The 16,074-nt window shown below is 41.0% G+C and overlaps 1 protein-coding gene across 1 annotated transcript in view; it reads left to right on the top strand.

The window, feature by feature from the left end:
- Positions 1-16,074, top strand: part of camta1b (calmodulin binding transcription activator 1b) — a gene marked incomplete at its 3' end in the record, with an annotated part of 324,758 nt that overhangs the window by 303,876 nt on the left and 4,808 nt on the right. Inside the window, exons 9-17 of the mRNA XM_079395968.1 lie at positions 1,522-3,788; positions 4,930-5,056; positions 5,533-5,667; positions 12,366-12,535; positions 12,621-12,835; positions 12,930-13,008; positions 13,148-13,475; positions 13,683-14,107; positions 14,270-14,424. Coding sequence (XP_079252094.1) covers positions 1,522-3,788; positions 4,930-5,056; positions 5,533-5,667; positions 12,366-12,535; positions 12,621-12,835; positions 12,930-13,008; positions 13,148-13,475; positions 13,683-14,107; positions 14,270-14,424 — 3,901 coding nt within the window. The remainder of the gene's footprint in view (positions 1-1,521; positions 3,789-4,929; positions 5,057-5,532; positions 5,668-12,365; positions 12,536-12,620; positions 12,836-12,929; positions 13,009-13,147; positions 13,476-13,682; positions 14,108-14,269; positions 14,425-16,074) is intronic.

Below are 16,074 nucleotides of genomic sequence, written 5' to 3'. Positions count from 1 at the left end.
AACAGTATATTCTTACTGTATGACTGTTGACGGTTCATTGTTTTCTCCTTTTATAAGGACTAGTGTGGGTTTTATTGATAGCCATTAATCACTGTAAGGTATTATATATTTAAACATAAATCTGACCATATATTATTTACATTTGGACTTTCCATCATCTTTTCAGGTTCAGTATAGATTATGGCCAGTAGATGGAGCAAACCTTACTCCAATACAAATTACTGTCAGACACTGATTAAATGCATTTGAAACCAATGCATTAATTTTCTCTGAAATTACACTGACAGATGACACTGAGTCAAGTGAAAATATTTTTTTCCACCATATATCACAAATATTTTCAGTCAGTTTAATGTTCAAATCATGATGTTTTATCTGATTATATTTGATCTGATACGTTATATTTAATCTGAATATCTTTTTTTAATTATTTACTGTAATATATATTTTATGTAATTTTTCTTCATACTTATGTATTTTTGTGTATTTTAAATAATACTTCTTAGAATATACAGTACACTGCTGTTCAAAAGTTTGCGATCAGTAAAATTTTAAATGTTTTTAATTGAGTCTCTTATGCTCATCGAGGCTGTATTTATTTGATCAAAAATACAGGGAAAAAAACAGTAATATTGTGAAATATAGGATCATTTATTTCTGTGATGCAGCGCTGAATGTTCAGCATCATTACTCCAGTCTTTATGTCACATGATCCTTCAGAAATCATTCTAATATGCTGATTTATCATCAGTGTTGATACTGTGCTGCTTAATATTTTTTTGGAACCTGTGATACTTTTTTCTTTGATTCTTTGATGAATTAAAAGTTAAAAAGAAGCATATATTCAAAATAGAAATCTTTTCTAACAATATAAGACTTTACTAGTCTTTACTCTTTATCCATTTAACACAAAATATTAATTTCTTTAAAAAAAAATTAATAAAATTACTCACCCCAAACTTTTGAATAGTAGCGTATATTGTAACATAAAATTTCTATTTGAATAAACACTGTTTTTTTTTTACTTTTTATTTATCAATCCTGAAAAAAAGTATCACAGGCCCCAAAAAATATTAAGCAGCACATCTGTTTCCAGCATTGATTATAAATCAGCATATTAGAATGATTTCTGAAGAATCATGTGACACTGGAGTAATGATGCTGAAAATTCAGCTTTGATCACAGGAATAAATTATATTTTAAAGTATATTAATATAAGTGTAGAAGTGTTAATTTATATTGCAGTAATATTTCACAGAGTTAAAGTTTTGTTCTGTATTTTTTGACCAAATAGATACAGCCTTGATGAGCAGAAGAAACTTCTTTAGAAACATTCAAATCTTACTGATCCCAAACTTTTGAACAGCGATGTACATAGCATTTGCCATTTCTCTGCTAAACAGTGTGCCAGCGCTTTCAATAAAATATATCAAAATGCATGGTTTAGCTTTATGTGTGAAGCTATTTTTAGGTTGTATTAATACTATACCGTAACTTATAATATGTGTCTACTCTCTGTAGGTGCTGGGAGCAGCCTGCATCACAAATGCAACAGTGCCAAACACCGTATCATCTCCCCGAAAGTGGACCCACGCACTGGAGGCGCCTACAGCAGCACCCACTCCGAGGTCCAGAACAACGACGTGTCAGAAGGAAAGACGGAGCACAGTCACGGCGGGGGCAAAAACGGCAGGGCAGGGGCAGACGGTGCTGGTGGAACAGGCGGCCGAGAGAAAAGGAACGGCAAGGTGCACAAGCCAGCGCTGCTCCACCAGAACAGCATGGAGGTGTCCTCATCCAACCAAGTGGAAGTGCCAGATACCACCCAAAGCTCACCCGTCTCCATTAGCAGCGGGCTAAACTCCGACCCAGATATAGCTGACAGTCCCGTGGTGACAGGAATGGGCCACGTAGCCTCGGTAATGAGCAGCCTGTCTCAGTCCACCACTGTATTTATGTCAGAGGTCTCTGGAGACCCTGTCTATAGCATGTCCCCCACTGTAGACCCCAACGCTCACCTCTTGGGGCCCGACACAGCCTCAGGCAGTCTGGTATTAGCAGTGACAGCTGACAGTCACAAATTTGCCTTTGCTGGAGCGGTTGGAGTGGGGCTAACAGACGCAGGGTCCACAGACGGACTTGCTATGCTGTCCACAGCCAGTGTGTCTGAAGAACTGGTGCTGTCTAGTAACCTGGAATCTGGGAGTATTAAGCTGCCTGAGACTAATATGAACTTTGACCCTGACTGCTTCCTCAACAACCCCAAGCAAGGTCAGACCTATGGAGGGAATGGGCTGAAAACCGAGGAGAGCAACGGGAGCAGCTGCAGTAACGGAAGGCTGAAGTGTTCCCCGCCGCTCAACGACAACGGTTACGGCTTCAATACCTCTCTGGTGAAGAACATCAAAACGGAGGACATGTCATTTGAGCAGCAGCTGGCGAAAGAGAGTGGCTATCAGGTTGGAGAAGTGGTGAGCGGTGCTGTCAGTATGTCTGGTTCCTCAAACGGCGGTTCGGCCCAAAACTCCCTGGCTCTGACTCCCACTGGTTCACTGTTGCCGTCTGGAGGTGGACTCAGTCCCAGCACTACCCTTGAGCAGATGGATTTCAGTGCAATTGATGCCAAGCAAGACTACCCATCCAGTGTTATGTCAGCGGCGGGCTATGGCCAGTCTATCTCCAGCTCTCACTTGGCCCACCAGAGTCACTCCCCCAGCTTTTTCCTGCAAGGTTCTCCACAGTCCCAAACCCAGAACAACTCCAGTTCGACCCAGAACTCTCACGACTCCAATGCCTACATGGGCCTGTCTGTCGTCAAGACAGACTCATCGGGAACAAATGGGCATCTCCACCACCATCATCATACCCACCCCAGCCAGCACACTGCCTCTAACTGCAATGGCGGCTCTCCAACCGAACAGAATGGACAAGCTGGGTCGCTCCAGCTTCTGCAGTACCGGAACCGCTTTCCAACACCGGGTCAGGAGCATGAGGAAGTGGGTGGCTTGGAACAGCCAATAGGAGCAGAACAAGAAGGAGGTGTTCAAGCAAAGGACTCGGATGGTCTAATGAAACCAGGGGAGCACTTGCAGACTGGTGAAGGAGGAGAAGCCGAGGGTGTAGGAGGCGCAGAGCACTACCTCCAGCAACCAACGGAAGGTGGTGGAGTCCGGCCAGGATCTGGAGGAACGAGGGCTGAAAGTGGAATCCTGTGCAATGATGCCGAGGGAAGTGGAACCACCAGTCAACAGCTCCAGCCGCTCCTGCAAGGAGCCGGTTTGGTGCAGGGGCTTTTTAGCACCGTGGGCGCCCACCAGAGCCTGGGCAGTAGTGGAAACAACGGAGGGGGCTCCATGGAGATTAATCTGGACCACTTTGATGTTTCCTTCGGGAATCAGTTCTCAGATCTCATCAATGATTTCATTTCGGTAGAGGGAGGAAGCGGTACGGCGGTAGTGGCGGGTGCCAACACTCTCTACAGCCATCAGCTGATGACCCATTCGGGAACAGAGGGGCAGGTCTCCTCTGGAAATTCTGCACAACAAGGTGCAGACGAAGTAGCTCATGTGGCAAGAGGGTATAATTCTGCAGACCTCTGTCTCCAGTCCTGTTGCAGTCCTCAGTCCACGCAGGCTGAGGCGGTGGCAGGTGAGGCAGGACAGCTGGCATACATGCAGGTGGCCGAGGTCGTGTCGGCAGCTGTGGCGCATGGAAACATGGGAATGTTACAGGCTACCGGAAGGCTGTTTGTGGTGACAGACTATTCTCCAGAGTGGTCTTATCCTGAGGTGAGTTTGTGACATTTCTGCAGAGCTAAAAAAACTCTACTGCTATGGATGTGTGCTATAGTGGCCAGCAGGGGGCAGCAGAGATGAAAGCAAATGTCCAAATGTGGAGGGAATTTTGTGGAATGGTTTTTAACAGTAAAATGATTAATACTTTGTAATAACAGATGAGTAACTAAGGGGTAGTTCTGTCATCATTCTGTCTGACAAATTCTGTCACCCTCAAGTTGGTCCAAACCTGTATGAGTTTCTTTTTATCTGTTGAACACAAAAGAAGATATTTTGAAAAATGCTGGTAGCCAAACATTTGACTTCTCTGGGGTCGGTTGCATAAAAGGTTTAGACTAGTCTTAAAAGTTAGTCAACTAATTTTTTTCTTTAAGACTGGTCATATTTTTTAATTCAGTTAAATAACCTAAATAATACCGTTTGGATACACACCTTTTTCAAAATAACTTAATTTGTGTTCAACAGAAAAAAGAAACTAATACAGGTTCAGACCAACGTGAGGGTCAGTAAATAATGACAGATTTTTCATTTATGGGTGAACTGTCCCTTTAAGTAAACAAAGGCCAGGGGACATGAAGGAATTTGTGTAATTCTGTGGAAACCTGTGGAGTGAAAGCTTACAATTCACATGGGAATCTGTCACAAGCTGTTTAATGCAGGAATAGATTTAAGTCTTGTGAGGTCTGAATGCCAAGCTCAAGGTCTTCTCTACAACAAGTGACGTATGTCCCAGAGGCCCCTGGGCCACATGAGACACATGCTCGGTCTGTTATTAACATGCCCATTGGGAAGGAAGCAGTCGGACTAATATAGACCGAGGGATATTAGATCTCACCACAACAACACTTCAGATCTCACAAACCCTGGTTATTTGTTTCTGTGACATTTTCCTTGTTGGAAAAAGATATCATCAGAGATGCGCTTTAATTCAGTCTTTCTTGTACTGACATTTAAAATAAATGCATATTTACATCAAAAAAATACATGTTGGATTAAAAGAGTATATTGTCAAATCTGATGTGTAAGCACACAGTAAATGTAACCAACCAATTGTGGAGGTGATGGCACCGTTTTAACAGTTTACATTAAAGGAAACTGTGCTAATTTATATATAATATTGGTATATATTTCTCAGGGTGGTGTGAAGGTGCTGATCACCGGTCCGTGGCAGGAGGCCAGCAGTGAATATACCTGTCTGTTTGATCAGATAACAGTTCCAGCCTCCCTCATCCAGCCCGGGGTGCTACGCTGTTACTGCCCAGGTATTTTATTACAATGCATATACATACAAGCATTTAAAATTGTCCTTTTAAAGGAAAAGGTTGATGCAGCTACATTTCAGTATACTAAAATCATCAAATAGTTAAAAAGGGGACAATACATCAGTCAGAATGCCACATGGTCCCAAACCAACATCTTATTTTAGGCTCTTTTTCATGCTAAAAATAAATAAATAAACAGGTAATATTTCAAACGTTGTGTTGAATCTCTATACTGTAGTCCATGAATATATCATGTGGTCTTTGTGAACAAACAAAGGACTGTTCTTTAACAGCTGTCATAGAGAACTCATTAAAATTCCACGGTTACATAACTAAGTAAATAAATAAATAAAAGCAAATATCATCACTCTTCACTCTTACCGTTGTAAATGGTTTGCAAATGTGTGGACTTCACACTGTAAACCATTTCTTTGCACATTAAAAATTATTCATTTGTTTTTTTTTTCCTTTCAAAGCTCATGACACAGGCCTGGTGACCCTGCAAGTGGCAGCCAGCAGTCAAATCATCTCCAATTCAGTGGTGTTTGAGTATAAAGCCCGTGCCCTGCCCGCCCTGCCCTCTTCTCAACACGACTGGCTCTCACTGGACGGTAGGTTTGAGATTTATCTTGCGTTACATCATATATCACTGTTACACAGTTTCATTTGAATTCATGTTTTTATGCATTTTGAATACTTAATATTATATTTGTGTATTGCCAAATGTTGTTTGCCTGAAAAAACCTCTGAATGGCTGATGGCTGACACTTCATCAAGCTTTGTTTCTTAAGAATTAAATGACTGGCAGGTGAATAATCAAAGTCTTGGTTGCTGTTAAACTATTGGTTTTGCATGCATTTTAATCAAGGTGGCCTGGTAGTGTTTGTGTAGTCTAAAAGTAAAATAAAAACAAATCGCAGAGACTTTTTGTTTTTTGGCCTGAATAAGTAAGTTGTTTAAACTAGGCTGGCAGACTTTGTCAGATATTTCAAAGATGAATGCCATCCAGTGGAGAATCTATTTGGATAAAAGAAAATGCAGTTTGTTATTTATTTTCTGAGGGTGAATCTCAAGAGGAAGTATCCAGGTCATATTTAGTAATAATAAAAATGTTTATTTTAATAGAAAATTTAATTGCTTTATATTTTGTGCACATTTAAATGACAAACAATATATAAATAATTAAAGTCTAAATTCCACTAAAAACCATCTGTAAATATATATTTTGCCTAAAAATGACAATTAAGCACATGTCCCCCATGCCTTCAACTTTAATGTGAAAAAACATCATTGCCATTTTCATAGAGTGATTGTAATTATCATTATTCTCAAAGCTAGTTCTCATTAGTGTGTCAGTACTGTAATAGAGTAATTCAAATTAGCCTAGTCTAGACATTGTAGTTCCCTTTAAATTGAAATCAGCATAAATTTCAGTATTTAAATCATTTTGCAGTAAGTAGAGTTTGATGTTTAGTTATTTTACAACTGAAGCAATTTATCTAAATAATGGATAACAGATCTTATGGATGCTAAAAATAGACTTTGCCTATTTTTCCCACATTTCTTTAAGTGAAATTCAGCCCTGCATCAACAATTTAGGCTCTAGTTGTATTCTAGTCATCCCAATGTTTACAGTTACAGATGTTAAGATAGAAAAACACTGAAAAGGGGTGATCTGAGTTCATGAGATGAGATCTCATTCGTCTAATCGAGCATCAGTTCTCCCAGCATGCTGTCTGCGTGCATCCAGCGCGTTATGTGCGTGGCGCTGAACGACACACCGCCTGGCCTGATTTGTCATAATGCAGAGAGGAGAAAAACAGTTTATCTGCAGCATTGCAGGTACTGAACCACAGGACAGAGGCTGAGAGGGGCAGGAGCAGTAAATCCAACTCCTGTTGACACAGATTTTTGTCGCAAAACACCCGTGTGAGCGACCATCACATTGTTCCAAGCGGTTATATGAATGATCGTAGCGGCTCCATTGTGTTTCGCTGCCACTCCCAAAAGAAAAACACGTCCGCATCCAACCAAAACACGACTTCAGATTCGCGCGGTTTTAGTCAAAAGCGAAACAAAAACATCAAAAGCGAAAAGCTTCGGGTCCAGGAGCTGTCGTCAATCTCTATCAAACAGAAGAACGTTTTAAAAACACACATAAACCAAATACGCAGAAACCGATCGCGGTTTGGAGACGCGTGGTTGGTGCGCGTAGAGCGTTCGCAGTTTAAAAGATACGACAACGCGTCGATTTCTTTTTTCTATCTAATCGACTGTTTTCCATTGGAAAAAGATGACTGTGATGCCTGCGAGTGTTTGGAGAGCCAGCCGGTGGCGCACGACTGCGCGTAAAGCGGTGCGTAAAGCGCATACCTGCCGCGGATGAAGCCCCGCGTCTCCATGAGCGAGCGGAGAAGATAAAGCAACGGCAGCAGGAATGGGGAGGGAACAGGAGGAGGGGGACGAGGGGTCTTTATCTCTCTCCCTACACACTCCGCACTTACACTTTGTTCTATTGTTGTTGGCTCCGCTGCCAAGCGGCTCCTGCGGTTAGTTTGACGCTGGATGGAGAACATGTGTGAGTGACAAACAACACGCTGGCTGATTCGGGTTAGTAAGCGTGATTTTTTACCATACTGACATAAACTTGATCTACATGCACAGGCTATTTAAAGATGAATATAGGCTGTAGTTGTGCTCCAGGTGTCAGTGTCTTTGTTGTGTGTCCTGCAATATTCTTTCCCTTGTTTGTGATGTTTCCCAACAGCAGTGAGAGCATTTTCTCTGCTGGAAACATATTTCATTGCATTTCGGAGAGCTCATGGGTGAAGTGTGGAAAATATTCACTATAGACTCAGCATGGAAGTTTCTTAAAATGAATGGTTGTAGAATTATGGTTGTGCAGGTTATGACCTGGTCAGATTGTACACAAAGGCTTGTAAACTTTTACCAACCGGTGTTCTCAGAGACCTCCAGATCTCCTAAAGCATGTGGTTACAATGAGTCAGTGAGGTGTAGTGTGTCTGTCTTCAGCACCACAGGCAGTGGACAGCGACAGTGATGCTGAGAGGATCAGACTGTTGCCCTTCTTCTGTTAAGCACTCCAGAGGGAGAGGACAAATATACTGTGCCATGAAGTTGACCATTTTTCTAGAATTATACAGTGCAATGATGAGATGCGGTGTTGTTTTGCTGGTAGACCTATTAGAATTGGTTTACCAACCTGTTGACAACTTTGGTCATTTCCCTTTTCATTCAATCTTTTCACTGTTTTTATTACTATTATGAACAACACTGGTTTCTAATCTGCATGTGTGTTAAATTACAATCTGCGATACTTTCCGCATTTTACTGAAATCACATCAAAAAAAGTCAAGAGGATTTCAACCCAAATCGAGTAACTTCTGTATTCTTGTTTTGCTGGCCTGCCTTACAAGGAAACTTCTAACTAGGTCACCGTAATCAACCCTAAATCTGCAGTTCAAAGTTCCTTGTTCTGCTTTGATGAGATTTCCTGTGGAATTCTAGGAATTGCGGTCAGGGCTTGAGTCCGCTAATGGAGCGCCCACACAGATGTGTCTCATACATGCTGTTTTTGCTCTCGACTGAGATTAATCTGTTTTTTGTTTGTATGTCTACTCTCCATGCAGACTGAACTAAATCTGAGCATGTACTGTGTTGCACTCGCTTTTAGTTTCATGTGTAATTAGAGTACACAACTCTTTGTGGAGATTCTGTTTTTTTTTTTTTTTTTTCTGTCTTGTAATGGTCATTCAGTTTTTTGACATTTTCAGTTAGTTTCATTGTCAGTAATATATTTGACATATTTTGCAAAACAAAATTCTTTCTTTGTGTGGATATACTGTCCACAGTATTTGCAATATTTTAAGGAAAACTCTTTGAAGCCTATTGTTGTCCATTACTTGCAGACATAAACACATAATATCTCAAGAAAGTCAAAAATAAATCAAGAAAAGCATTCACACATAAACAAGAGTGCCTTTGTTTCCAGTGGTCAAAGTCTTTGTGCTGGAAGCTTTTGTTTTTCAAAGTTGTGGTCTGAGGCAGTACATGTCTGATAAACCTTGAACGGGGATTCGAATGGCTAATATTGAATTGTTTTTAAGCAGAAGGGATGTTTCTGGTTAGATGAGGAAAGTTCATACAAATAATCAGTGCTAGGAGTATGACTGACAGAGAAATGATGGGATTATTATCATAGCATCCTCACCTCTGTGCAATTCTATCCAAAACAAACACCTGTTCCAGGATCATGATCTACCAGATCTACCAATGTCCACAGCATTAGGAGCTGTTATCCCAGCTTTGAGTCCATGCTGAGCTAAATCCCCTTAAGACAAAATCATTACACGTTATCAGCTAAATCCTGTCGAAAGGGACATTTGTGTGATTTCGTTTTTTTTCCATTTCTGTTTGATGCATTTATATTGATGGGCTTAAACAGGATATTAGTCTGTTATAGATTTAAAGCAAATCCTGTGGAAATGCCCAGCAGAGCATGAGCTCTTTTAAACCCTAAAAATAAAAATTAAAGAGTCAATATGCTCTCTAAGCTCATATGTAGCAAAAACTGGAGATGCTCATGGGGGAAAAAAATTATATAGCAATCATCCAGAATTTAATAAGTAATCAAATCCGGCATAAACACTGTACACATCTTTTTTTTCTGCACATTAGACTTTCTATTTTGTTTAAGATGCATTGATTATTTAATAGTATATTATTCATTAATCAGCAGACAGTAATTGGAAATTTATTTAAGAGATGACAGCTGTGTTTCAGCAAATGATTGATAAGCGTGTCACAACCAACACTTTAAAGATGTTTTAGATTGCTATACAGTCTCAGCCTGCCAGATATGGTTTCTTCCACATCAGTTCTCCAAACCGGCCTGCAAGATGGGAAATTGCACTGTGCAAATTGCATTTTGCACCTTTACTTAATATGCAAAACAACACTGTCAGCAAGTGCAGTTTAATGTGCAATAATCATTTCTTGCCATATGGATGCATTGTCAAATGCTTTTTTAATTTCTGATGACTGTAAAGCCCGTAGTCTCTTTATTACCAATCTCAGGCACAATAAACCGCAACAGATCTTCAACAAGTGAGTGATTTTGAGCCCCTGTTGCGCTTGTAGCTGTAAAGTGGTGCAGAAGCCCCCACTCTCAAGAGCATGATGCAACTGTGATGAAATAGAGAAACCGGCTTGGGCTCTCTGCATTAGGATATTACCATGAGATACTCAAACATCCAGCGAATAGAGAGTTTAGTCCTCTCACTCAAGGCTTGTGCTCAACCACATGAGGTCCGCTTGACCAGGAGAGCTACCCAGGCCAAAGGAGCAGCACCAAGGCTGATGTAACATCACCTGAAAAACGGTAACACACATTGGCACAGTCTGTTTAGTACTGTTGGGTTTTTTTTCTGGTTTATGCATGTGCATTGGTCTGTGTTGGTGAAGGTTGTTGTTGGGTGCTTGGGAAAAGTCAGATTTATGCGCTCAAACACAAGATGTCATTTTCTATACTTTTAAAAGATAGCCTAATATGCATTTACGACTTTCTGAAGAATCTTGCTCTTTTTAAAGTGCATATTAAAAGTTGAAATTAACTGTTGGAACTGTATTTTCCTTGATGTTTGCATGCATTCGTTTGTTGTGACATGTCTTGGGACCTGATTTTTGTATAGGAATTCAAAGAAATTGGGCCAATTTTTGACATTGAAATGACTGCGAAAAACGGTCAAATTACCTTGAATTCACCTTTCATATTCACCTCAATACAGCAAATGCAAATAACGTTGCCTTATCCATTTCCTCTAAACATATTCACCACGGCTGCGTTAATAAACATGAGTTAGGTCTGTCTGTTTTGAAATGCTGCCCCTCAACAGTTTCAGGTTTGACACAAAGCTCTCAAGCGTTCTGTTGCCTGGCTGGTCTGCTGGCGTCTGATTGGTCGTCTCCAGGCTGCTGGAGGTGTAGTAGAGCATTGATTATGTCACAGCCCCGTTGTAGAGCAATTTGGTCCCTCCTCTCCCCCCCCCCCACACATGAGAGTACGTGTGCCGCATTCTGAGTGGAGGGAGTGAGAGAGAGAGAGAGAGAGAGAGAGAGAGAAAGACAGCCAGCCAGCCAGCCAGCAGCAGGTGGAAATGACATCATCTGCACTGCACCAACACTGCAGTAGTGTTTGAACAAAGCTGCACTGGAGCTCCGTTTCGGAGCGGCTCTTTTTGTCTGCAAGGGTGGATATTTGTGGTGGAAAAACACAGAATCCAATGCATGTGTGTATGTCCATTCATTAAAATTAGATTCACTTTCATTCACCGTGTATGAAACAGAACTGGTGTCAATGTGGTATATGCAGGGAATTTGGCTTGATGTTAGCGGTCACTGTAAAAACAAAACAAACAAAAAAATCATTATGAGCTTACATACGCCCGCACGTCGCTGGAAACAGTGTTTTTTTTTTGGGGGGGGGGGGGGGGGGGGGTATGCTAGCTAGTTACTATTTAATATGGTTAAATGGAAATGGTTCAATGAGAAATAATAATGAATGAATAAATGAAGAGTATTGAATGTGTTATAAATGTAATCTTTGTATGTACTGTAAGTTTGCTTTGTGCATTTAAAAAAAAAATAATAATAAAAAAAAATTGTTAATGATAGTTAATTTTCATTTGTTTTTTAAATTTTCACAATCTCAGGACAGCTACACCATGCAGCCATTGTGTTTTTAAACGAATATGTTTGTGTAAATTTCAAAAATAATTTTTAATTCAGAAATTGTAATTCATCATAGAAGTGGAATATTTTGAATAACTTACTGTGAAATCGGACAAAAAAATAGCATCATATAATTGGCCCATATAAAGTAGTAAAGTGTAATTCACAAAATATTTTACTTCTGTAACATGACAATTAATAGAGTTAAACAAGAGATTCATCAAGAAAAAATATAGGACAACATTTTTACTTAATTTGTTTTTGTATCCATACCAGTGATTTTACACCTTATATACAGTTAAAAATGCCTACTTGCTGCCAGTGTGAACACTCCTATAAACAGCCTTGGTGATGTCAGCACACAAAGAAATTGGTCTCAGAGATCAGTTATTACTTCTGGATGAAAGACAAACAATATTTTATTTGGAATAACATGCACTGATAAATTATGCACTGGGGACGTCTGTTAAGAAATTAAATAGAGTTTGACTTGACTGTTGATTTTAAAGTAATTTGATATGTACACATAACAATCTAAATTCCCTTATGTTTTATACAGATAACCAGTTCAGAATGTCCATCCTGGAACGCCTAGAGCAGATGGAGCGAAGGATGGCAGAGATGGCCGGTCAGCAGCAGCAGCAACAGAGCAGTGGAGGACCATCTGAGAGTGGAGGAACCGGAACAGGAGGAGGAGGAGGAGGAAGAAGCAATTCTGAACAGGCGGAGGTATCATTCTGTGCTACACTGTCTTGCTCCAAACTAATGCATATCCCTATTAACTTCTTGGAATTGACTTGATTCTTTGTTTTAGTTCTCATCAGGTCAGGGTCAGAGCCAGGGTCAAGGTCCAGCTGGCAACTCCTTTGAGAGCCGTGTGGTGGTAGTTTGTGAAAAGATGATGAACCGCGCATGCTGGGCCAAGTCCAAGCACCTGATCCACTCCAAGACGTTCAGGGGCATGACTCTTCTTCATCTGGCAGCCGCCCAGGGCTACACCACACTTATCCAAACACTTATCAAGTGGCGGTGAGTATACTGATTGTATACCTGCACTAAATGCCAGTGTATATTGCAGTATTCAACTGTTCTGTATTGTTCTCTGTTCTGTTTTTTCTTACAGCACTAAGCACGCAGACAGTATTGACCTGGAACTTGAGGTCGATCCTCTAAACGTGGATCATTTCTCTTGCACACCACTGGTGAGTGTTGATACTAGGTCAGGATACCTTAATCATGATACTATGTAGCTTCACAATGTTGTTTGAATGAGTTGTTTCGTATAGAAGTGGCAGAGAGATGGCATACAAATTAAATGCAACTCAATTTTCTTCTCTTCAGATGTGGGCTTGTGCTTTGGGTCATATGGAAGCAGCAGTGGTTCTGTATAAATGGGATCGGCGAGCTTTGGCCATCCCAGATTCTTTGGGTCGCTTACCGCTGGCTATTGCCCGGTCCCGTGGTCATACCAAGCTGGCAGAGTGTCTGGAAAGCCTTCAAAGGGAGGAGCAGCAGTCAGGAGCACTGAATACAACTCCCAGCATGCCTTTCTCACCATCTACTGAGGCCTCAGCTGCAGAGGGGTGGATGAATGTTTGGGGTTCAGAGACATCTTCAGTTGGGCTGAAAGGAAGCAACATCACTAGTTCTGCTTCCAGTTCCAACTCAGGTGAGAACTGGAAACGTTCGTTCTATCTGGACTGTGAGCCTTCAACAGTCTTTCATGTGCATGTTGAGTTAAGAAAAACCTATTAAACGTAGAAAGACCTTGCATGAACAAACGAGTGCTTTGTAAGGAGATGGTTCAGTTTGGGTGACAGGTTGTGTTTAATTTGGTCAAACATTCTTCTAAGACACTTTTTTTGAACTTTTGCAGACTTGAGGAGACCCAGGTCAGAACCATCTAGTTTCTATAGCAGCGTTAGTCACGGGGATGCCCCGTTGAGCAAGAAACACAAACCCAACCCAGAGACCCTTCAAACTCGGCCCAGCAAACCCTGCTCTGCCCCTCTTGGACTAGAAGAACAGGCCCACAAGCCTAAAATGTGCCCTTCCAAACCGAGGGAAGGTACTGCGGAGAAAGAGCAAGGAGATGGTGAGCAGTCTCAGACTAAGCTGGGCTCGACTTGTGGAGGTGGGTGCTGGGGTTCCAGACAGGCTGCAGGACGCAGAGTGCCAACTGTAGGACTTGGCAAGGAAAGGCTCGCGAACAGACTAAGATTAAGAGAGATTGCTAGTGCGGGAACAATCTCTGATCTGCGGACAACCCAAGAGGATCTGGAGAACACAGAAGACTTGCAGGTGAGGCATAGAGAAGGTACTCGAGCAGACTGCCGAAACTGCTTTTTTTGTAGTGATATAGGATAAAAGTAAAGTCTCTCAGATCTGGCAAAACTTGCATTGGCTTCTGTCTCAGTGGCAATATTGTTAGCAATTTTGAAAGTACCCCACTATTTGTTTCAGAACATGAACATGATGACTTTAGCAGAGGAAGTCATTGAGGCGACATCTGATCGCATCAAGAGGGAAAACTTTGTTGCATCAGAAACTACACTGGATGGTGTTGGAGTCAGCAGCACCATGAGCTGGTTGGCCAGTTACCTTGGAGATGCAGAGAGGTGATTCATCAAAAAGTTCCCCAAATTCCGGAAATGTTGGGACATTTTTTAAATTTGAATAAAATGAAAACTAAAAGAATTTCAAATCACATGAGCCAGTATTTTATTCACAATAGAACATAGATAACATGACAAATGTTTAAACTGAGAAATTTTACAATTTGATGCACACAATTAGCTAATTTAAAATGTTATGCCTTCTACAGGTCTCAAAATAGTTGGGACGGGGGCATGTGGTGTACACACTATGATGGTGTAGCATCTCCGCTTCTTTCCAAAACAGTTTGAAGACCTCTGGCCATCGAGGTTATGAGTTTCTGGAGTTTTGGTGTTGGAATTTGGTCCCATTCTTGCCTGATATAGATTTCCAGCTGCTGAAGAGTTTGTGGTCGTTCAAGACACATTTTTCATTTAATGATGCGCCAAATGTTCTCTATAGATGAAAGATCTGGACTGCAGGCAGGCCAACTCAGCACCTGGACTCTTCTACTACGAAGCCATGCTGTTGTAATAGCTGCAGTATGTGGTTTTGCATTGCCCTGTTGAACTACACAAGGCCTTCCCTGAAATAGACGTCGTCTGGAGGGGAGCATATGTTGCTCTAAAACATTTATATCCCTTCCAGCATTCATAGTGCCTTCCAAAACATGCAAGCTGCCCATACCGTATGCACTTATGCACCCCCATACCATCAGAGATGCTGGCTTTTGAACTGAACACTGATAACACAATGGAAGGTCTCCCTCCTCTTTAGCCCAGAGGACATGGCGTCCGTGATTTCTGACAAGAATGTCAAATTTGGACTTGTCTGGCCATAGAACACTTTTCCACTTTGAAACAGTCCATTTTAAATGAGCCTTGGCCCGCAGGACATGACAGTGCTTCTGGACCATGTTCACATATGACTTCTTTTCTGCATGATAGAGCTTTAGTTGGCATCTGCAGATGATATAATTGTGTTTACCTACAGTGGTTTCTGGAAGTATTCCTGGGCCCATTTAGTAATGTCAATGACAGAATCATGCCGATGAGTGATGCAGTGTCGTCTGAGGGCCCGAAGACCACGGGAATCCAACAAATGTCTTCGGCCTTGTCCCTTACGCACAGAGATTTCTCCAGTTTCTCTGAATCTTTTGATGATGTTATGCACTGTAGATGATGAGATTTGCAAAGCCTTTGCAATTTGACGTTGAGGAACGTTGTTTTTAAAGTATTCCACAATCTTTTTACGCACTCTTTCACAGATTGGAGAGCCTCTGCCCATCTTTACTTCTGAGAGACTCTACCTCTCTAAGACATCCCTTTTATAGCTAATCATGTTACAGACCTGATTTCAATTAACTTAATTAGTTGCTAGATGTTCTCCCAGCTGAATCTTTTCAAAATATCTTGCTTTTTCAGACCTTTGTTGACCCCGTGCCAACTATTTTCAGGCATCAAATTTGAAATGAGATCATTTAGTGGATAAAAGTGTAAAATTTCTCTGTTTAAACATTTGTTATGTTCTCTATGTTCTATTGTGAATAAAATATTGGCTCATGTGATTTGAAAGTCTTTTAGTTTTCATTTTATTCAAATTTTAAAAATGTCCCAACATTTCCAGAATTCGGATTGTATAATCTGTTCTCAAGAATCCTAGTTACAATCTCT

The sequence above is a fragment of the Barbus barbus genome (genome assembly GCF_936440315.1).
Source record: "Barbus barbus genome assembly, chromosome: 37".
Lineage (NCBI taxonomy): Eukaryota > Metazoa > Chordata > Actinopteri > Cypriniformes > Cyprinidae > Barbus > Barbus barbus.
Note: the sequence above shows the minus strand (reverse complement) of the source record. Positions and strands in the feature narration are given on the sequence as shown.